General features: G+C 49.4%; 1 protein-coding gene across 6 annotated transcripts in view; it reads left to right on the forward strand.

Annotated features, from left to right (window-relative positions):
* Window positions 1-22,652, forward strand: part of NME9 (NME/NM23 family member 9) — a 40,786-nt gene that overhangs the window by 12,512 nt on the left and 5,622 nt on the right. For 4 of the 6 annotated variants that reach the window (XM_075607116.1, XM_075607115.1, XM_075607119.1 and 1 more), the window contains 6 exons: window positions 4,306-4,398; window positions 6,878-7,032; window positions 7,407-7,603; window positions 16,547-16,691; window positions 16,864-16,971; window positions 17,663-17,814. In XM_075607116.1, the coding sequence (XP_075463231.1) occupies window positions 4,306-4,398; window positions 6,878-7,032; window positions 7,407-7,603; window positions 16,547-16,691; window positions 16,864-16,971; window positions 17,663-17,814 (850 nt within the window). The remainder of the gene's footprint in view (window positions 1-4,305; window positions 4,399-6,877; window positions 7,033-7,406; window positions 7,604-16,546; window positions 16,692-16,863; window positions 16,972-17,662; window positions 17,815-22,652) is intronic. The other 2 variants (XM_075607118.1, XM_075607120.1) reach the window with 1 other exon arrangement.

Genomic DNA, 22,652 nt, shown 5'->3' on the forward strand with positions numbered 1-22,652 from the left:
TTTGCAAAATCTAGGAATACTGCACCAGTGAGTTGTCCCCGTTCCATTCCACACTTGATTTCATTGCAAACTTTTAGCAGGGTAGTTACGGTGGAGTGTTTGGGGCGAAATCCAGATTGGAATTGGCTAGGGAAATTTGTCTTAGTGTAGTAATCTCTTAATTGGGAGTGAACACATTTTTCCATGACTTTGGATAGTATTGGGAGAAGGGAGATTGGCCTGTAGTTTGAGACAGTGTTTTTGTCCCCACTTTTGAAGATTGGGACAACTCTGGCAGTTTTCTAGGTCTTAGGGATATGGCCAGCAGACAGGATAGAGTTGACTATGGAAGCAATTGGTTTGGCAAAGGCTGAGGTACCAAGTCGTAGGAACTTAGATTGCAGTAAATCAGGGCCACATTGGCTGCTTAGTTTTAATTTGGGGAGCGCTTGTGTAATCTCCTCTTCGGATACTGGGACAAATTGAAAATTTTGAGCAGTGTTGGGAGAGGTTGGGGCTACAGGGGTACTCTCAGAATGAGGTTCATGTATATGGTTTGGGTTGCGTTTCGCTAATAAGTTAGTGGCACACCCCACAAAGTAATCATTGAATGCATTTGCAATGTCGGTGGGATTTGTCATAGTAATATTCTCCTTAGTGATATTACTTGGTTGTTGTTGTTGGCTAGAAGGCTGGAATATGTTGTTGATAACCTTCCAGAAGTTAGCTGGGTTTGATGTATTCTGGCGGAGATTGTCAGAGTAATATTGTGCTTTTGCAAGCCTTGTTTGCCTTGTGCACATGTTCCGCAGGCATCTGTAGTGATTGAGATCCTTGTTAGTGCCAGTTACTTTGTAGCTTTTCCACAAGGCATCCCTGAAATTGTAGAGCGCTATAAGGTCAGTTGTAACCCATGGAAGGTGGGCCCCCGTACTCTTATTCTGCGTAGTGGAGCATGGGTTTTAAGAACTTGGATTGGAAATAGTCGAACGCAGAATCGGGGTCGGGCATTAAGTAAATTCTGTACCAAGGGCAGTTGGTAAGGTCAGCTAGAAACTGTTGTGGGTTAAAGTTTCTAAATGTTCTAGTGAGGAGAACTTTAGGGCTTGATTGGGGTGATTTAATTTTCCTTACACAGTACACTATTGCATGGTCACTGACAATGTCAGGAAGGATGCCAGAGGATTTGAGGAGCAGGGCCTGCAAAGTACTTTTAAAGCAACAATCCCAGTGCTGAACCACATTATTTCCACCGTTTTTTGAGATATTTACCTTTTTATGTGCCAGTAAAAAAAAAGTAAAATCAAAAATGGCTGTTAGGTCAGCCAATAGGAAGCTGTAATGTCATAGTTGTGGTTTTCTATTGGCCACTGGGAGTGAGGTTTGGATGGTATCCATATTGAGACCAGAAACACTGGCACATAACAATGTAAATATCTTAGGAACCTAGGCATCCACGGAGTTAAAATGAGTACGGTTCTGCTCCAACTCCAATTACTACCTAATGGGAACTCGCGTTAACCTCATCTTCCTAAGGAACACTCCTTTAATTTAACGCACTCCCTAAAGGAGCATGTACTGGTTTCTAAATAAGCCCACGTCCATAGTAAGCGCACCGCACACAAAAGCCTGTAAGGCAGTGCGCACGCCCATAGAGCGCGTGCACGGGCGCAACAGATTTTTCGCAAGACAAAACCTTTTGAGTTTGTCTTGCGACGGCCGTGTCACGTGCGCGGTTCAGCCAATGAGGGCGAACCGCTCACGTGACGTCACGGGCACGTCCCCAAACATTGAATTGGAGCTGCTTTTGGTCACGTCTCCTCCTCCAGACCCCACAGACCATGGATCGCCTGTGCAGCAGGCGCCCGTGATGTCACACGCTCGGTCGTGCGCATGCCTACTGTGTACAAACAAGAAATGTGTACCGAGAGTGGTACACCAAAGAATCCCCTTTAGATAGGCGCACTGCAGACCTGAAGATATAGACGATCAGGGGTTGGATGTGGTGTATAAAAATAAAAAACAACTTTAATAAATATTCATGTAATGGTGTACATAAAACAGTATATAGTGCTGTGCCATACACTGAGTAATAATAGACTGCTGTTGGTCTATATCAAACTCCGTCATGCGTCTCACTGTGCTCCCACTAATTTTGTCTCCCTTGAGGTTTAAAAGAATCTGGGTAGATGCTCTTAATATCAGAAGTCTAGATGGGTATATTAATCCTGTGGCATATTAGTAAGTATAGGCTCTACCGAGACTTACAAAGTATTCACGCAGCACATCCATGCGATGTGCACACTGCGCATGCGTCATGTAAGTTGAAGAGTTGGAGTCTGTTTTATGTACGTGTTGCGCATGCGCCGGAACAGTGCGTGAAATTAACTGTTTGGACAGCCCGTTTTAGGTAGGTAACGGGTAAAGGGAGTACTGGGTATGATAGAAATGTTTAGTAGTGATTGAACATAGTGACACACAAAGCGCTGTGCCTATGGATCACTATAGATCACGTTTTAATATGAACCCAGTGTATTACGGGATGCGTATTCGTAGTACATTAGTGCGTTCATGTGTCAGACATAGTGCTGTATTTGCTCTAGTAATATGTCCTCTGGTATAGTATGCGTCTCAGTTTGGGCGCAGGTACAAGGGTGCTGTACACCTTTAGTTGCTAGAGTAGTGAAAGTAGTAAGCGCAGTACTGGGCTGATAGGTGATATATAAAACGGGTAAAGTAATGCCCGTATAGCCGCAGGGCTGCTTACTTGTACACTGCTGCAATGAGGAAATAGGGCATAACATACGGGACCCAGATAGTCAGAGCAGCTGTGTCTATACAAGACAGCATAGACGTATATGCATGGTTGTATCTGTTGTATTTATAACAAGCAAGCTGTCTTGATAGTAAGTAGCAAGTGCCGCCCTGTGGCAGCACTGACACCTCTTTAATTGGGTGTAACAAATGAAATGTAGCTTAGACACAGATCAGCGCACTTAAGGAGCTAGTAGAGATAGCCGACGTAGTTATGCATAACTACGTCGGCTATCTCTACTAGCTCCTTAAGTGCGCTGATCTGTGTCTAAGCTACATTTCATTTGTTACACCCAATTAAAGAGGTGTCAGTGCTGCCACAGGGCGGCACTTGCTACTTACTATCAAGACAGCTTGCTTGTTATAAATACAACAGATACAACCATGCATATACGTCTATGCTGTCTTGTATAGACACAGCTGCTCTGACTATCTGGGTCCCGTATGTTATGCCCTATTTCCTCATTGCAGCAGTGTACAAGTAAGCAGCCCTGCGGCTATACGGGCATTACTTTACCCGTTTTATATATCACCTATCAGCCCAGTACTGCGCTTACTACTTTCACTACTCTAGCAACTAAAGGTGTACAGCACCCTTGTACCTGCGCCCAAACTGAGACGCATACTATACCAGAGGACATATTACTAGAGCAAATACAGCACTATGTCTGACACATGAACGCACTAATGTACTACGAATACGCATCCCGTAATACACTGGGTTCATATTAAAACGTGATCTATAGTGATCCATAGGCACAGCGCTTTGTGTGTCACTATGTTCAATCACTACTAAACATTTCTATCATACCCAGTACTCCCTTTACCCGTTACCTACCTAAAACGGGCTGTCCAAACAGTTAATTTCACGCACTGTTCCGGCGCATGCGCAACACGTACATAAAACAGACTCCAACTCTTCAACTTACATGACGCATGCGCAGTGTGCACATCGCATGGATGTGCTGCGTGAATACTTTGTAAGTCTCGGTAGAGCCTATACTTACTAATATGCCACAGGATTAATATACCCATCTAGACTTCTGATATTAAGAGCATCTACCCAGATTCTTTAAACCTCAAGGGAGACAAAATTAGTGGGAGCACAGTGAGACGCATGACGGAGTTTGATATAGACCAACAGCAGTCTATTATTACTCAGTGTATGGCACAGCACTATATACTGTTTTATGTACACCATTACATGAATATTTATTAAAGTTGTTTTTAATTTTTATACACCACATCCAACCCCTGACCGTCTATATCTTCAGGTCTGCAGTGCGCCTATCTAAAGGGGATTCTTTGGTGTACCACTCTCGGTACACATTTCTTGTCTATCAAGCCCATCCCCAGGCAGCACGCCTCCACCTATTAGGGGTCTGAGCGAGGTCCTTTTCTATAGTTTTCCCTACTGTGTACAAAGCCTAAGTCAGCGCACCTTGAACCCTCCTCTATATATGAAAGTTATGTCTTGGAGAGCAGAACATGAATGCCCTGTGCTCCACACAGATCCAAGAGGCTGGATTTGAGATTTTGGCCAACGAAGAACGGACCATGACGGAGTCTGAAGCCAGAGACTTCTACCAGCACAGAGCAGGAGAGGTGAGCACAGACTCCTGAGAAGCTCCGGGGAACAGACGCATAGCACTGGTACTGTAGCTAAGAACTAATTAGCTGATCTCGTCTCTCACTTTCAGCCTTTTTACTGCAGAACCAATTCCAATAGGGTTGAAATTATTTAAAGAAATACAGTGCGCGCTGTCCCTTGTCCTCCCTTGGTCACTTCTGGGGGAATCTGATCTTCCCTGCTGCTCCCAGTCTCCCGTGATCAGCGGGGCAATTCCAAACACATAAAAAAACAAAAACGGGGCGCAGGAAGAGAAACAGAAACCCAAATTAGTACACAATAATTGTATATATGTCGAAATGCGGAAAATATAACACTTACATAAAAAGAGGTGGGTCGAATTGATCCTAATGTCCGTGAACACACAGGGGGTCGGGCTCCGTCTACCAGAACCCCGCAATCAGGAAATCCTCAGATCTTTAAGAGAAAGAGTCCAGCTACAGATGGTATATAAGGCTAGATCTCAGATCCTGTCGGCATCCTCGGGGTGTACTTGGACTGCAGCTTCCGGGGTGTCCATCGTCACGGGCGTCACGTTATCCGGAGGTCTTAATGAATGAATGAATTGAATTGGCCACATTTTTTAAGTAAAAAGTATGATCATTACATTTTTAGTGGTCTGGTGGTTTGTTCTTCTTTTAAAGGATGTTCCCCTTTAATGCTATCTACGATCGTTTTCAGGGATAGTAAGGTCCCACTATCTTGCATTGTTTTTTTTATTTATTTTTGTTTTTTTTTGCAATTTAGAGCTTAGTGAATAAGTACCCCTTGTGAATCTAGATGTTAGGATCATCAAGTCTGCTGCATTTGTTTCATGTTTGTATTGAGACATTAGGAACTCTACATTAAGATAGTCACATTTGTTATATGAAGCCCTTCACTTTATGGATTAGGATATTTTCACAGAATACTTTTGTTGTATGAAGACATTCTCTATATTCTATTGTTCGATTTATCGGGTTAATTCAGTTCTCAATTATGATGTTCACTTAAATTCTTGATATAGATATTACATTTAAGATGCGTATTCAATGTGTATTATGAAATGTTTCCTGCGTGACATTTTTGTTCACAATATATGTTGACATAATGTGTGGTGTGGAGATATTGGATTTGTGTGTGAATTGATGTGCCTCATATGGGCATCTCACACTTTAATATGTATCTTGTATGATCTTTTTATGCATGCATGTATTTCTCATACACCCAAATACTGTTGTTGGTTGGGATTTAAGACTCATTGATTTATGATGAAAGTGTATTTGTTTGGGTCTATAATTCAATGCCCAGCAATTTTTAATATGATTAAAGTTATTTTACTGATATTGATAGTATATAAAAAAAATTTAAATAATATTATTTGTGTGTGTTGTCATTTAGTGGTTTTTCTTTAGTGTTAGGTTTGTGATGTACTGTCATCATTTTATTGTTTTATGATCATTAGATAGTGATGCAATTAGGCAGCTGATTGGAAGGCTTAGTAATTTATCCGGTTTTGATCCCCATTGGCTGAGATATTATCCAGCAAAGGTATTTAAGCAATACCAGAGGATCATATGACCATCCCCCTGAAGAAGTGTCAATCCGACACGAAACGTGTTGCGATGAGGTCAGACACAGTAACGTGACGCCCGTGACGATGGACACCCCGGAAGCTGCAGTCCAAGTACACCCCGAGGATGCCGACAGGATCTGAGATCTAGCCTTATATACCATCTGTAGCTGGACTCTCTCTCTCTTAAAGATCTGAGGATTTCCTGATTGCGGGGTTCTGGTAGACGGAGCCCGACCCCCTGTGTGTTCACGGACATTAGGATCAATTCGATCCACCTCTTTTTATGTAAGTGTTATATGTTCCGCATTTTGACATATATACAATTATTGTGTACTAATTTGGGTTTCTGTTTCTCTTCCTGCACCCCGTTTTTGTTTTTTTATAGGTTTTAAATTATACAGTATTACAGTGATCTCTGCTGGGAGGCTTTCCCATGCATGCACTACCCTTTCAGTGAGAAAGTGTTAGATCACATTTACATTATGTAAACTCTTTAAAGCAATGATTTATTGTGATTGTCCTTGCTGTATACTACAGCACAGTGTATCTTGTCAGCAGTATGTAAGAAGACATTACTATTATTATACTATTATGATATAGCTGCATTGCCCTCTCAGATTGGACTTTTGTTTTCACCATAACGTGACAGAGGTTAAAATTGTTAAAATGTGTTAGTAGTGTGGAAGCAGTCTTTATTTGCATACTAGTAGTAATAATAAACATATTAGCTTGTAAGCTTTTTGGCAGTAGGGATAGATGGCGCCCGTAATTCTGATGGGATTTCATTGCATGCACATTTCCTTTTAATTCACACCCTGCGGACGCTGTGCCCACTCCAGCAGTTCAAGTCTAACGGAAGAGGGACAATTATAATGTAATTCCAATGTCTGCCTGTGCAGGAAGAATTCCAGGAACTGATCCAGTTCATGTCAAGCGGCCCGTGTCACGTGCTGATCATTTCCAAGCCCGGGGAAGAGGAGGATGCAGTCCCAGCCTGGAGAGAGTTCATCGGCCCAACGGATGTGGACATTGCCAAGAAGGAAAAACCTGAAAGGTGATTGGGCAGAGATGATTACCGACTAGTTTCTGGTTATATTGCCATGTAATGTGTAACACCCAACACGTGACCTTAGTGGTAATGTGGATCATGTGACATACTGAGGCTGTTAGACATATGTCCAAAGGTAAAAGAGAGCACTGTCCCTATGAGGATGTACACCCCAAATTGTGTTGGGGGAAGGTAATGAAGGGATTGTTGCTTAAGTGATAAAATAAATATTGTTTTCATTGCCACATTATACCTACTTTTGATCGAAAAAGTTTTTTGTTTTTGATGTGAAAAAATACACTGAGCTGAACTAGTGTATTTAATATTCAGTTGCCCAGTCCCCGTCCAAAGAGTGAATGATAAGGTTTTGTCCCTGGCAGTCTGAGAGCGCAGTATGGCACAGAAGTCCTGTATAATGCGGTACATGGCAGCAACGACCGACAACAAGCCAGCAGAGAGCTCGCCTTCTTCTTCCCCAATTTCCAAGCTTCGCACAGAACCACAGAGGAAGCTATCCCTGGGAACCCAGAGCGGACATTAGCGCTGATCAGGCCAGAGATCCTGAAGAGCAGGAAAGGTAAGAAATCGTCTCTGTCGGCATACTTAAAGGTACATTTTGCATTTATATCCCATTACTATATATACTCTAACTAGGGTGACCAGATTTTGAAAATGAAAAACCGGGACACATTTTTTTAAATTATATATATATATATATATAACAGTTTATTTATTGTAGTACACTTATACTTTGCTACCATTAGAGAGAGAGAGAGAGAGAGAGAGAGAGAGAGAGAGTGTGTGTGTGTGTGTGTGTGTGTGTGTGTGTGTGTGTGTGTGTGTGTGTGTACACCTCAATAATCGAACAACAAAAAAAACCCAGATGTGAATGATTCTGAACCCCTTAACCATTCTCAGGATGCCCCCTCTTCACAATTTCTAAAGCAGCAATCCCGTCTGGGATCTTACCTGATCCGCAGTCCCTCAAGGTACTATACTTGAGGGGAGGTGTTCCCTACCTGTCTTCTGATGTCTCCCGTGTGAAATTTGAGTCAGATCTGGAAGAAAGCAGAGTAGGTTACTTCGGTGTAGTTATACGGCAGTTAAGATAAGACAGAGGGTGAGGGAGACAGGGAGGGTGAGGGAGACAGGGAGGGCGAGGGAGGGAGGGCGAGGGAGGGAGACAGGGATGGAGGGAGACAGGGAGGGAGGGCGAGGGAGACAGGGAGGGAGGGCGAGGGAGACAGGGAGGGAGACAGGGAGGGAGGGCGAGGGAGGGAGGGAGACAGACAGACAGACAGGGAGGGCGAGGGAGACAGACAGACAGAGAGGGCGAGGGAGGGAGACAGACAGGGAGGGAGGGCGACAGACAGGGAGGGAGGGCGCGGGAGGGGCGAGGGAGGGAGACAGGGCGAGGGAGGGAGGGAGGGCGAGGGAGGGAGGGTGAGACGGAGGGTGAGACAGGGAGGGTGAGACAGGGAGGGTGGGTGAGGGAGGGTGAGACAGGGTGGGAGGGAGACAGGGTGGGAGGGAGACAGGGTGGGAGGGAGACAGGGTGGGAGGGAGGGTGAGACAGACAGGGTGGGAGGGAGGGTGAGACAGACAGGGTGGGAGGGAGGGTGAGACAGACTTTGAGACAGACTGGGTGGGAGGGAGGGTGAGACAGACAGGGTGGGAGGGAGGGTGAGACAGACAGGGTGGGAGGGAGGGTGAGACAGACAGGGTGGGAGGGAGGGTGAGACAGACAGGGTGGGAGGGAGGGTGAGACAGACAGGGTGGGAGGGAGGGTGAGACAGACAGGGAGGGAGGGTGGGTGAGACAGACAGGGTGGGAGGGAGGGTGAGACAGACAGGGTGGGAGGGAGGGTGAGACAGACAGGGTGGGAGGGAGGGTGAGACAGACAGGGTGGGAGGGAGGGTGAGACAGACAGGGTGGGAGGGAGGGTGAGACAGACAGGGTGGGAGGGAGGGTGAGACAGACAGGGTGGGAGGGAGGGTGAGACAGACAGGGTGGGAGGGAGGGTGAGACAGACAGGGTGGGAGGGAGTGTGAGACAGACAGGGTGGGAGGGAGGGTGAGACAGACAGGGTGGGAGGGAGGGTGAGACAGACTGGGTGGGAGGGAGGGTGAGACAGACAGGGTGGGAGGGAGGGTGAGACAGACAGGGTGGGAGGGAGGGTGAGACAGACAGGGTGGGAGGGAGGGTGAGACAGACAGGGTGGGAGGGAGGGTGAGACAGACAGGGAGGGAGGGTGGGTGAGACAGACAGGGTGGGAGGGAGGGTGAGACAGACAGGGTGGGAGGGAGGGTGAGACAGACAGGGTGGGAGGGAGGGTGAGACAGACAGGGTGGGAGGGAGGGTGAGACAGACAGGGTGGGAGGGAGGGTGAGACAGACAGGGTGGGAGGGAGGGTGAGACAGACAGGGTGGGAGGGAGGGTGAGACAGACAGGGTGGGAGGGAGTGTGAGACAGACAGGGTGGGAGGGAGGGTGAGACAGACATGGTGGGAGGGAGGGTGAGACAGACAGGGTGGGAGGGAGGGTGAGACAGACAGGGTGGGAGGGAGGGTGAGACAGACAGGGTGGGAGGGAGGGTGAGACAGACAGGGTGGGAGGGAGGGTGAGACAGACATGAGACAGGGTGGGAGGGAGGGAGGGTGAGACAGACAGGGTGGGAGGGAGGGTGAGACAGACAGGGTGGGAGGGAGGGTGAGACAGACATGAGACAGACAGGGTGGGAGGGAGGGTGAGACAGACAGGGTGGGAGGGAGGGTGAGACAGACAGGGTGGGAGGGAGGGTGAGACAGACAGGGTGGGAGGGAGGGTGAGACAGACAGGGTGGGAGGGAGGGTGAGACAGACAGGGTGGGAGGGAGGGTGAGACAGACAGGGTGGGAGGGAGGGTGAGAGAGACAGGGTGGGAGGGAGGGTGAGACTGACAGGGTGGGAGGGAGGGTGAGACAGACGGGGTGGGAGGGAGGGTGAGACAGACGGGGAGGGAGGGAGGGTGAGACAGGGAGGGAGGGAGGGTGAGACAGGGAGGGAGGGAGGGAGACGGGGTGGGAGGGAAGGAGGGAGACGGGGTGGGAGGGAAGGAGGGAGACGGGGTGGGAGGGAAGGAGGGAGACGGGGTGGGAGGGAAGGAGGGAGACGGGGTGGAAGGGAAGGAGGGAGACGGGGTGGAAGGGAAGGAGGGAGACGGGGTGGAAGGGAAGGAGGGAGACGGGGTGGGAGGGAAGGAGGGAGACAGGGTGGGAGGGAAGGAGGGAGACAGGGTGGGAGGGAAGGAGGGAGACAGGGTGGGAGGGAAGGTGGGGGACAGGGTGGGAGGGAAGGAGGGAGACAGGGTGGGAGGGAAGGAGGGAGACAGGGTGGGAGGGAAGGAGGGAGACAGGGTGGGGGAGAGAGGGAGGGAGAGGGAGGGAGACACTGATACACACACACACACACACACTGATACACACACACCCATTGATACACACCCCCCCACTGATACACACAACACACCCCCACTGATACACACCCCCACTGATACACACCCCCACTGATACACACACACAGATACACACACACACACAGATACACACACACACACACAGATACACACACACACACAGATACACACACACATACACAGATACACACACACACACAGATACACACACACACTGATGCACACACTGATGCACACACTGATGCACACACTGATGCACACACAGATACACCCCGCCTCCCCCTGCACCGCACGCCAGCCCCTACACCGCTCGCGACCGCGCAGCAACCACTGCCCGCCCCCGAGCCCATCTCCCACACCAAGGGGACGGGGGGAAGTGAGCGCCGGGGGGCAAAGCTGTGAGCGCCGGGGGGCAAAGCTGTGAGCGCCGATGGGCAATGGTGGGAGCGCCGTGGGGCCAATGGTGGGAGCGCCGGGGGGGGGCAATAGTGGGAGCGCCGGGGGGGCAATGGTGGGAGCGCCGGGGGGGGGGGGGGGGCAAAGGTACAAGGTGGTACAAAAGCAGGCGCTCCCCCCCCCTCCCCCCCTGGCTGGGACCCGGGACAGAAGGGGGACACTCACCGCGCACAGAGAAGCCGGGTACGGGAAGACACGTGTGTTCTGCACAAAGCGGAAGTCCCGCCCCCGGCTTCCTCTGACCTCCTGCAACCAATCCCCTGCGGGCCGGCCGGCATTCTAAGTCCCGCCCCCGGCAGCATCCTTCATCCAATCCCCTGCAGGCCGGCATTCTATGTCCCGCCCCCGGCATTCTCCTGCATTCAGTCCCCCCCGGCAGCATTCACACGCCATTCACACACACATACACAATACTTACCCGCCGCCGCCGCCGCCGCATTCTCCTCACCGCCGCTGCCCTGCAATACCGGGACCAGGGACAGAAACCGGGACAAAAACCGGGACAGGCTTAAACCGGTACAGGCCACAAAAAACCGGGACTGTACCGGTAAAACCGGTACGAATGGTCACCCTAACTCTAACGGCATATAACTCACAGTATAGAATGTAATAAGGGCGCTACACTAGTGGATCATACTTCCAGATACAGCTTCTTGAAACTAAAAGTAAGGAGAGTCAAAGAGTCCTGAATGCTGTGTCTAATCCCCATGGCTTTTCCCAGCACCACTACACTAACACCAGCTGTGAGAGAGGACCACTCCTTGTGCTTACTACTGAAGGTTAGAGACAGCATGGGCTGCCAGCATAAGGACACAGCACCAACATTTCAGCCCCCAGACTGAGTGCTCTGTAGTTTTTTTTAAAACGAATGAGCTTTGAAAAGTGGCTAATATGCAGGGTTTCTTTGTATCCTTATACTGTGAAGGAAATTAGTTCTGACACCAATTTGTTTATTAAAGTAACTTGCCTTTTAATAGGCACAGTATATAATACAGGTGTAGTACGGCCTTGTCCGTTGCGTGAATTGAAAATAGACTTTAAACTATAGTAATTATACTTTCCCTGACACACCACACCATGAGAACAGTCCCAGCCATCAGCTCAATATCTGTGATGTAATATCCGCAGTCTTTCTTGCACTGTCAGCATAGCACCAAGGGTAACATTTTCTTACCACACCCCCAATCTGCTTTAAAGTCCTCCGCAGGAGTTGTATAAACTATTTGTTTTTATGAGTGGCGAGCAAAAGTTTGTGAACCCCAATGATTATTACAGAAATTACATAGTTTTCCCATGATAACCTTCTTGAATCAAAACCAGTCTTGATCAAATATCCAATATATAGAGTTTATATTATCCAATTCCATGTTTTCTGAAACAAAATGATGTATGAATTAGACCATCAATGAGTAATTCAGTGTATGTGCAATAGTAAGTGAACCCCTGATTTTATTAGCTAAATTAAATGTGATAATTAGAACCAGGTATTTAAATAATTAGGTAGATCTTCCGAGATAGAGAGTCTACAAATGGAGAAAGTTCAAGACCACAGTCACTCTGCCCAGAAGCGGTCGTCCTACCAAAATCTCTCCTAGAACAAACCTGCAAATCATTGTATAGGTGAGGTCAGTTAAGAGTCCACACAATGCATTTTAGGCTGAACCAAAACATTGAGAGGTTTATTTCTCCACAAACACAACTTACTAACAGTGCAGGCCTTATCTACCTGGCTGCCTAGATAGCCCAGTTACCAGCCCCAAAACATATAAACCAAAATCAGGGAACAATATAAAAAGTCCTTATCTGCGTGTGCTGGTCTGGTTTCTCTAGGTTAAAGTCAGATGCAGGTGTTGCAGTCCTGCTGCTCCCAGGAAGTCTGTAGTCCTATTTCTGTGCTGGCTTCGCTGCAGTGTGGAGCTTTGGATTCCCCACTGTTCCCAGGCAAATCCCTCTGGTGAACAAGAAGCTTGGGTCCTTGGGGCTGGAGCTCAGTTGTTGCTGGGTGTAAATCCCAGTGGGTCACAGGCCGTCCTCTGTGACCCTCCTCTAATGCAAAGCTGGAACAGGAACTCTAACAAGCAGTTACTTCCTGCCTTTTAAACCCTGTTCAATTAGGAGTCAATTCTAAAGCAGCTCAGTCAGGAAACCTGACACCGGTGTTGGTTTCCTGATCCTTGCAGAGGGGGTTAACTTTTTCACTCCCTTACAAAGTCACAAAGAACCCCAGAGTAACATCCAAGGATCTGCAGGCCACTCTCGCCTTGGCTAATGTGAGTGTTCATCACTCAACTATCAGAAAAACACTGAACAAGAATGGTGTTCATGGAAGGATAACCAGGAGGAAACCACTGCTCTAAAAAGAACATTGTTGCCCGTCTGAAGTTCACCAAAGAGCACATAGATGATCCACAAAAGTTCTGGAACAATGTTCTCTGGACAGACGATTCACAGGTAGAACTTTTTTGCTTCAATGAGAAACGTTATTTGGCGAAAAACAAACACTGTGTTCGTACAGAGGAACCTCCCCGAGAGTTGGTGGGAGTGTGATGGTTTGAGGCTGCTTTGCTGCCTAAGGACCTGGACAACTTGCAATCATAGACACAACCATGAATTCTGTATTGTATCAGAAGATTCTAGAGGTCACGCCATCCGTCCATGACCTGAAACTGAACCGAAAGTGGGCCATGCAGCAAGACAATGATCCTAAACATACAAGCTACAAAATAATGGCTGCAGAAGAAGAAATTCCACGTTTTAGAATGGTGTAGTCAAAGTCTGGACCTAAACCCCATCAAAATGTTGTGGCAGGACGTGAAGCGTGCTGTCCATGCAAGGAAGCGCTCAGATGTCACTGACTTGAAGCAGTTCTGTAAGTTTATTATTAGGACAGATTAAGATCTAATAAAAGTTTAGGTGTGAAATATGTGAAAATCACAAACTTTTTCTCGCCACTGTAAGTTTATGTGCCTGGATTCTTTACACTCTTTATATTATATATATATATTGTATGCCTGGACTCTTTATATGATATATATATTCATCTTCCATTATATAGACTCATTAATCCCAGTGTTACACCCAGCATGTTTTGCCAATCATTGTACAGATGCAGCGGCGGTTATTCGAACATTTGCCTGGGTACAGCCTGCGTTATGCTGCGTTGGGGTCCGACATGGTCCTCTGCAGACATAATGGCCCATTGGATTAACACAGCAGGGGTCCCTGCTGTGTTAATTGTTAGAAAAGCCTCTTCTCAATATAATAATCAGGAATCAGGTTTCCAGTTCAAATCGGCATTCTTTATTCTTCAATCAGCTTTCAGCAAAGATACAGCAAACTATATAAGGTAGATCATTAGATGCTTCCATTCGATGTTACAAGCAGAGTATATCTCCACCGTAGACCTCACAAAAGGATATTGGCAGATACCTTTAGCAGAGGAATCCAAGTGCAAAACTGCCTTCGCCACCCCTCTGATTTATAACAATTCGTCACTATGCCGTTCGGGTTACATGGGGCTCCAACCACGTTCCAAAGATTAATGGACAAAGAACTACGCCCCAATAGGGCATATGCCGCTGCCTACTTGGATGACAGTCATCTATAGTAGGCACTCGCAGTCCCATATAAAAAGGGTCAGGGCAGTCCTAACGTCCTTAAGAGAAGCAGGGCTCACTGCCAATCCAAAAAAATGTGCCCTGGGAAAAGCCACGACAAAATACTTGGGCTATGCCGTTGGGGGTGGGATAGTAAGGCCACTTGCCAGCAAGGTGGCCGCCTTAAAGGAAGTCCCTACCCCATATACAAAGACACAGGTCCGCTCCATTTTGGGGTTAGCAGTGTACTACAGCCGGTTTATACCACATTTTTCAGAGATTACAGCACCTGTAACAGATTTAATAAAAAAGAGTGCCCCAACCCAAGTTAGATGGTCTTGGGAGTGCCAAATAGCCTTTGATACATTAAAGAAGTGCCTGTCAGAGGGTCCCGCTCTTCGGAGACCATATTTTAAGGAGCCCTTCATAATTCCGACAAATGCCTCCGAGGAAGGACTGGGAGCAGTGCTGTCCCAACAATTTGATGGTGTTGAACGCCCCATATTGTTCATCAGCCGGAAGCTGTTCCCAGGGGAAGTGAGGTATTCCGTCATTGAGAAAGAGTGCCTCGCTGTAAAATGTGCAATTGAGGCCTTGAGGCATTATGTCGCCGGGGACACAGAAACAGGGGAGGTATGTGACAGGGTGAAGTCAGGTACTGATAATTATGCCTGGGAAACATACATCTGAGTCCTTCATCCAGCACTCAGAAGGTTAACCCAGTAAGAATAGTAAGGAAGTAAGCGAAGACAGCTGACAACCAGCTTGATAAGGATGCTAATGCTTGTAGAAAGTGGCTGACAGACTACAGAGCTGTCCTGTGCAAGCTGCTATCCAGATGGATTTCCTACCCTCTCTCTAAGGGACAGAGAATCCCACACAAAGACACAGTAAGAACTTTGATATTGTTCCATGACTATTATGGTGTATGTTTAATATGGTGGTGGTGTCATACCGGGGCCTGTAACTCAGGAAGTAGGGCGTCCCCAAGGCTGAAATCGACTTTGTTCAGCTCAGGAGACCCCCTGCTCACGTACACTATGAATAAAAATAAAATGTAAGCAGCTTCATTACCTTAGCAGCTATCTGCTAAGGCAGGGGAGCACAATCTTTTTCCCCTGCGCCCCCTAGCCGGCTGTCCTGCTCTCTGCGCGCCCTCCTTACCGTGGTTCCCAGCGTCTGGACGTCATGACCCCCACCGCGTCATTTGACGCCGCGTTGCCATGGCGACGCTTCTCCAGATGCCGGCTGAACCATGGTAAATAAGGTTTACAGAGGCCTTCACTGCTTCCCCAGCACTTAATTTAAGTGCCTTCGGGAAGCACGCAGGGCCTCTGTAAACTCCGCGCCCCCCGCAGTTAATCCCCAATTTGCGCTCTGCTGCACTAAGGTAATAATTTTTTATTGGGGGGGGGGGGATTTTGATACTAGTGTGCGGGAGCAGGGGGTCTCCTGAGCTGAACAAAGTTGATTTCAGCCTCGGGGACCCCTACTTCCCAAGATACAGACCCCGTCATGGGGTGCCGGTATCTCCTTCAATGTGAAAATCCCTCAGTCACATGACCACAGGATTTTTACATGGCTGGGATACTGGCACCCCATAACGGGGCCTGTATCTCGGGAAGTAGGGGGTCCCCGGACCTGAAATCAATGCGGTTCAGCTCCGGAGACCCCCTGCAATATTACTGTAATGTTTAACATTAAATAAAAACCCCGCGATTGCCTGTGAGAGGCATGCAGTTAGAGTGACTGATTCAGCCTATCTCTTACAAACAGGGAGACCCCGGTAGGATTAACACAGCAGGGACCCCTGCTGTGTTAATCCGATGGGCCATTAGTCTGTCGCTGCAAATTTTGAGAGAATCTCGGCCAAATCTCGAAATCCATTTAGAGAAATGTTGGAATAACGGCGGCTGCATCTGTATGTTTGTGTTTTTTTACTGTACTTGTTATCAGGCAACTTCCCCTTAGCTTTGGAGACAGGACCCATTCTTCTCTCTCACTGTTGCCTTCCAGATGAAGTTTTGCAGAGCATCCGAGACGCTGGCTTCTCTATAGCAATGCAGAAGGAAGTGATGCTGACAGAGCAGCAGGTTCAGGAGTTCTACACAGAACACACTGACGAGGACTATTACCCGGCTCTCGTGGAGCAGATGACCAGGTCTGTGATTGTCTTGCTGCTATGTGAAATACACACACGCTCCATCTCTGTGACCGACCTTACTCGGTTTGCTTCACCTGAAGGTTTTCTTTTAGACTTGACACTGTGTAGGGAAAGGGGCCAGCAGAATATTTGCTATAACAATACCAGCATTGTCTCTGTAAACTCACAGCGGTCCCGTATTAGCCCTGGCACTGGTGCAGGAACACGCAGTGAGTCACTGGAGGAATCTGCTGGGACCTACAGACATAACGAAGGCCATTAGTGAGGCGCCACACAGGTATGTGGGAGCTGTGTGTGTTTCACACAACTTAGATGTGTATAATAATAATAACTTTCTGTCATATAGCGCTTTTCTCCCAATGGGACTCAAAGCGCATCACAATGACAGTATAGTGCGCGGTACGCAGCACATAGGATTGTTACAGACACAGCCCCTGCCCAGATGAGATTACAATCTTTGTGTTTTTGGCGCCTGAGGCACAGGGAGATAAAGTGACTTGTCCAAGGTCCCAAGGGACCGACACCGGGAATTGACCTAGGTTCTTCTGATTCAAACTCGGTGTCATTGTTTACAGCAAGGGTGTCCAACTCCAGTCCTCAAGGGCCACCCACAGGTCCTGTTTTCAGAATATCCCTGCTTCAGTCATTATGATTGAGCCACCTGTTCTGAAAACCTGACCTGTTGGCGTCACATGAGGACTGGAGTTGTCCACCCCTGGTTTGCAGATTCAGTGTCTTTACGCACTGAGCCACCCCGTGTCCCTGGTATGTACAGTATGGTGCGGGTCATTCTGTGAGCAGCTCGCCAATGGATTGAAAGGGTGCGACCAGGAGAGAGAGTGGAGCCGTCTCATAAAGAGAGGAAATAGTCTGGTTTTATGCAAACATTTGAATACAGAAGATAAAGGACACATGAGATAAAGCATATGGGAATGCACCAATAAATACTAATAATACTTTGTTCTTAGCTTGCGGGCTCAGTTTTCTCCAAAAGACAGCACGATAAACCAGCTCCACGGCAGCTCGACCACGGAAGAAGCTGAGAAGGAGATTCACTTTTTCTTCCCGGTGGAGCACACCCTGGCTGCGATTAAACCTGACGCGTTAGAGGAACACAGAGGTATGAGCTGTGAGAGAGAGGGGAATACGCCTGCGCTGTGAGAGAGAGGGGAATACACCTGAGCAGTGAGAGAGAGGGGAATACACTGAGCTGTGAGGGGGGGGGGGTGGAATACACCTGAGCTGTGAGAGAGAGGGGAATACACCTGAGCAGTGTGAGAGGGGAATACACCTGAGCTGTGAGAGAGAGGGGAATACACCTGAGCAGTGTGAGAGGGGAATACACCTGAGCTGTGAGAGAGAGGGGAATACACCTGAGCTGTGAGAGAGAGGGGAATACACCTGAGCAGTGTGAGAGGGGAATACACCTGAGTTGTGAGAGAGGGGAATACACCTGAGCTGTGAGAGAGAGGGGAATACACCTGAGCTGTGAGAGAGGGGAATACACCTAAGCAGTGAGAGAGAGAGGAATACACCTGAGCTGTGAGAGAGAGGGGAATACACCTGAGCTGTGAGAGAGAGGGGAATACACCTGAGCAGTGTGAGAGGGGAATACACCTGAGTTGTGAGAGAGGGGAATACACCTGAGCTGTGAGAGAGAGGGGAATACACCTGAGCTGTGAGAGAGGGGAATACACCTAAGCAGTGAGAGAGAGAGGAATACACCTGAGCTGTGAGAGAGAGGGGAATACACCTGAGCTGTGAGAGAGAGGGGAATACACCTGAGCAGTGAGAGAGGGGAATACACCTGAGCAGTGAGAGAGGGGAATACACCTGAGCTGTGAGGGAGGGGAATACACCGGAGCTGTGAGAGAGAGGGGAATACACCTGAGCTGTGAGAGAGAGGGGAATTCACCTGAGCTGTGAGGGAGGGGAATACACCTGAGCTGTGAGAGAGAGGGGAATACACCTGAGCTGTGAGAGAGAGGGGAATGCACCTGAGCTGTGAGAGAGGGGAATACGCCTGAGCTGTGAGAGAGAGGGGACTGCACCTGAGCTGTGAGAGAGGGGAATACACCTGAGCTGTGAGAGAGGGGAATACACCTGAGCTGTGAGAGAGAGGGGAATACACCTGAGCTGTGAGAGAGAGGGGAATACACCTGAGCTGTGAGAGAGGGGAATACACCTGAGCTGTGAGAGAGGGGAATACACCTGAGCTGTGAGAGAGAGGGGACTGCACCTGAGCTGTGAGAGAGGGGAATACACCTGAGCTGTGAGAGAGGGGAATACACCTGAGCTGTGAGAGAGAGGGGACTGCACCTGAGCTGTGAGAGAGGGGAATACACCTGAGCTGTGAGAGAGGGGAATACACCTGAGCTGTGAGAGAGGGGAATACACCTGAGCTGTGAGAGAGAGGGGAATATACCTGAGGGGGGGGGGGTATGCTTGAGCTGTCGGGGGGGGGGATACACCTGAGCTGTGAGAGAGGGGAATACGCCTGAGCTGTGAGAGAGGGGAATACACCTGAGCTGTGAGAGAGGGGAATATACCTGAGCTGTGAGAGAGAGGGGAATGCACCTGTGCTGTGAGAGAGGGGAATACACCTGAGCTGTGAGAGAGGTGAATATACCTGAGGGGGGGGGGGGGGAATATGCTTGAGCTGTCGGGGGGGATACACCTGAGATGTGAGAGAGGGGAATACACCTGAGCTGTGAGAGAGGGGAATACACCTGAGCTGTGAGAGAGGGGAATACACCTGAGCTGTGAGAGAGGGGAATACACCTGAGCTGTGAGAGAGGGGAATACACCTGAGCTGTGAGAGAGGGGAATACACCTGAGCTGTGAGAGAGAGGGGAATACACCTGAGCTGTGAGAGAGGGGAATACACCTGAGCTGTGAGAGAGGGGAATACACCTGAGCTGTGAGAGAGGGGAATACACCTGAGCTGTGAGAGAGGGAAATACACCTGAGCTGTGAGAGAGGGGAATACACCTGAGCTGTGAGAGAGAGGGGACTGCACCTGAGCTGTGAGAGAGAGGGGAATATACCTGAGGGGGGGAGGATATGCTTGAGCTGTCGGGGGGGGGATACACCTGAGCTGTGAGAGAGAGGGGAATACGCCTGAGCTGTGAGAGAGAGGGGAATACACTGAGCTGTGAGAGAGAGGGGAATACACCTGAGCTGTGAGAGAGAGGGGAATACGCCTGAGCTGTGAGAGAGAGGGGAATACACTGAGCTGTGAGAGAGAGGGGAATACACCTGAGCTGTGAGAGAGAGGGGAATACACCTGAGCTGTGAGAGAAGGGAATACACCTGAGCTGTGAGAGAGGGGAATACGCCTGAGCTGTGAGAGAGAGGGGAATACGCCTGAGCTGTGAGAGAGGGGAATACACCTGAGCTGTGAGAGAGGGGAATACACCTGAGCTGTGAGGGAGGGGAATACACCTGAGCTGTGAGAGAGGGGAATACACCTGTGCTGTGAGGGAGGGGAATACGCCTGAGCTGTGAGAGAGGGGAATACGCCTGAGCTGTGAGACGGGAATACACCTGAGCTGTGAGAGAGAGGGGAATACGCCTGAGCTGTGAGAGAGAGGGGAATACGCCTGAGCTGTGAGAGAGGGGAATACACCTGAGCTGTGAGAGAGGGGAATACACCTGAGCTGTGAGAGAGAGGGGAATACACCTGAGCTGTGAGAGAGGGGAATACACCTGAGCTGTGAGAGAGGGGAATACACCTGAGCTGTGAGAGAGAGGGGAATACACCTGAGCTGTGAGAGAGGGGAATACACCTGAGCTGTGAGAGAGGGGAATACACCTGAGCTGTGAGAGAGGGGAATACACCTGAGCTGTGAGAGAGGGGAATACACCTGAGCTGTGAGAGAGGGGAATACACCTGAGCTGTGAGGGAGGGGAATACACCTGAGCTGTGAGAGAGGGGAATACACCTGTGCTGTGAGGGAGTGGAATACGCCTGAGCTGTGAGAGAGGGGAATACGCCTGAGCTGTGAGAGAGGGGAATACGCCTGAGCTGTGAGAGAGGGGAATACGCCTGAGCTGTGAGAGAGGGGAATACGCCTGAGCTGTGAGAGAGAGGGGAATACACCTGAGCTGTGAGAGAGGGGAATACACCTGAGCTGTGAGAGAGGGGAATACACCTGAGCTGTGAGAGAGAGGGGAATACACCTGAGCTGTGAGAGAGGGGAATACACCTGAGCTGTGAGAGAGGGGAATACACCTGAGCTGTGAGAGAGGGGAATACACCTGTGCTGTGAGGGAGGGGAATACGCCTGAGCTGTGAGAGAGGGGAATACGCCTGAGCTGTGAGACGGGAATACACCTGAGCTGTGAGAGAGAGGGGAATACGCCTGAGCTGTGAGAGAGAGGGGAATACGCCTGAGCTGTGAGAGAGGGGAATACACCTGAGCTGTGAGAGAGGGGAATACACCTGAGCTGTGAGAGAGAGGGGAATACACCTGAGCTGTGAGAGAGGGGAATACACCTGAGCTGTGAGAGAGGGGAATACACCTGAGCTGTGAGAGAGAGGGGAATACACCTGAGCTGTGAGAGAGGGGAATACACCTGAGCTGTGAGAGAGGGGAATACACCTGAGCTGTGAGAGAGGGGAATACACCTGAGCTGTGAGAGAGGGGAATACACCTGAGCTGTGAGAGAGGGGAATACACCTGAGCTGTGAGGGAGGGGAATACACCTGAGCTGTGAGAGAGGGGAATACACCTGTGCTGTGAGGGAGTGGAATACGCCTGAGCTGTGAGAGAGGGGAATACGCCTGAGCTGTGAGAGAGGGGAATACGCCTGAGCTGTGAGAGAGGGGAATACGCCTGAGCTGTGAGAGAGGGGAATACGCCTGAGCTGTGAGAGAGAGGGGAATACACCTGAGCTGTGAGAGAGGGGAATACACCTGAGCTGTGAGAGAGGGGAATACACCTGAGCTGTGAGAGAGAGGGGAATACACCTGAGCTGTGAGAGAGGGGAATACACCTGAGCTGTGAGAGAGGGGAATACACCTGAGCTGTGAGAGAGGGGAATACACCTGAGCTGTGAGAGAGGGGAATACACCTGAGCTGTGAGAGAGAGGGGACTGCACCTGAGCTGTGAGAGAGAGGGGAATATACCTGAGGGGGGGGGGGATATGCTTGAGCTGTCCCCGGGGGGGGGGGATACACCTGAGCTGTGAGAGAGAGGGGAATACAACTGAGCTGTGAGAGAGAGGGGAATACACCTGAGCTGTGAGAGAGGGGAATACACCTGAGCTGTGAGAGAGGGGAATATACCTGAGCTGTGAGAGAGAGGGGAATGCACCTGAGCTGTGAGAGAGGGGAATACACCTGAGCTGTGAGAGAGGGAAATACACCTGAGCTGTGAGGGAGGGGATACACCTGAGCTGTGAGAGAGGGGGGAATACACCTGAGTTGTGAGGGAGGGGATACACCTGAGCTGTGAGGGAGGGGATACACCTGAGCTGTGAGGGAGTGGATACACCTGAGCTATGAGGGAGGGGATACACCTGAGCTGTGAGAGAGGGGAATACACCTGAGCTGTGAGAGAGGGGGATACACCTGAGCTGTGAGAGAGGGGAATACACCTGAGCTGTGAGGGAGGGGATACACCTGAGCTGTGAGAGAGGGGAATACACCTGAGCTGTGAGGGGAATACACTGAGCTGTGAGAGAGGGGAATACACCTGAGCTGTGAGAGAGGGGAATACACCTGAGCTGTGAAAGAGGGGAATACACCTGAGCTGTGAGAGAGGGGAATGGACCTGAGCTGTGAGAGAGGGGAATACACCTGAGCTGTGAGAGAGGGGAATACACCTGAGCTGTGAGAGAGGGGAATACACCTGAGCTGTGAGAGAGGAGAATGGAGCTGAGCTGTGAGAGAGGGGAATACACCTGAGCTGTGAGAGAGGGGAATACACCTGAGCTGTGAGAGAGGGGAATAC

Source organism: Ascaphus truei, chromosome 7 (genome assembly GCF_040206685.1).
Source record: "Ascaphus truei isolate aAscTru1 chromosome 7, aAscTru1.hap1, whole genome shotgun sequence".
NCBI lineage: Eukaryota > Metazoa > Chordata > Amphibia > Anura > Ascaphidae > Ascaphus > Ascaphus truei.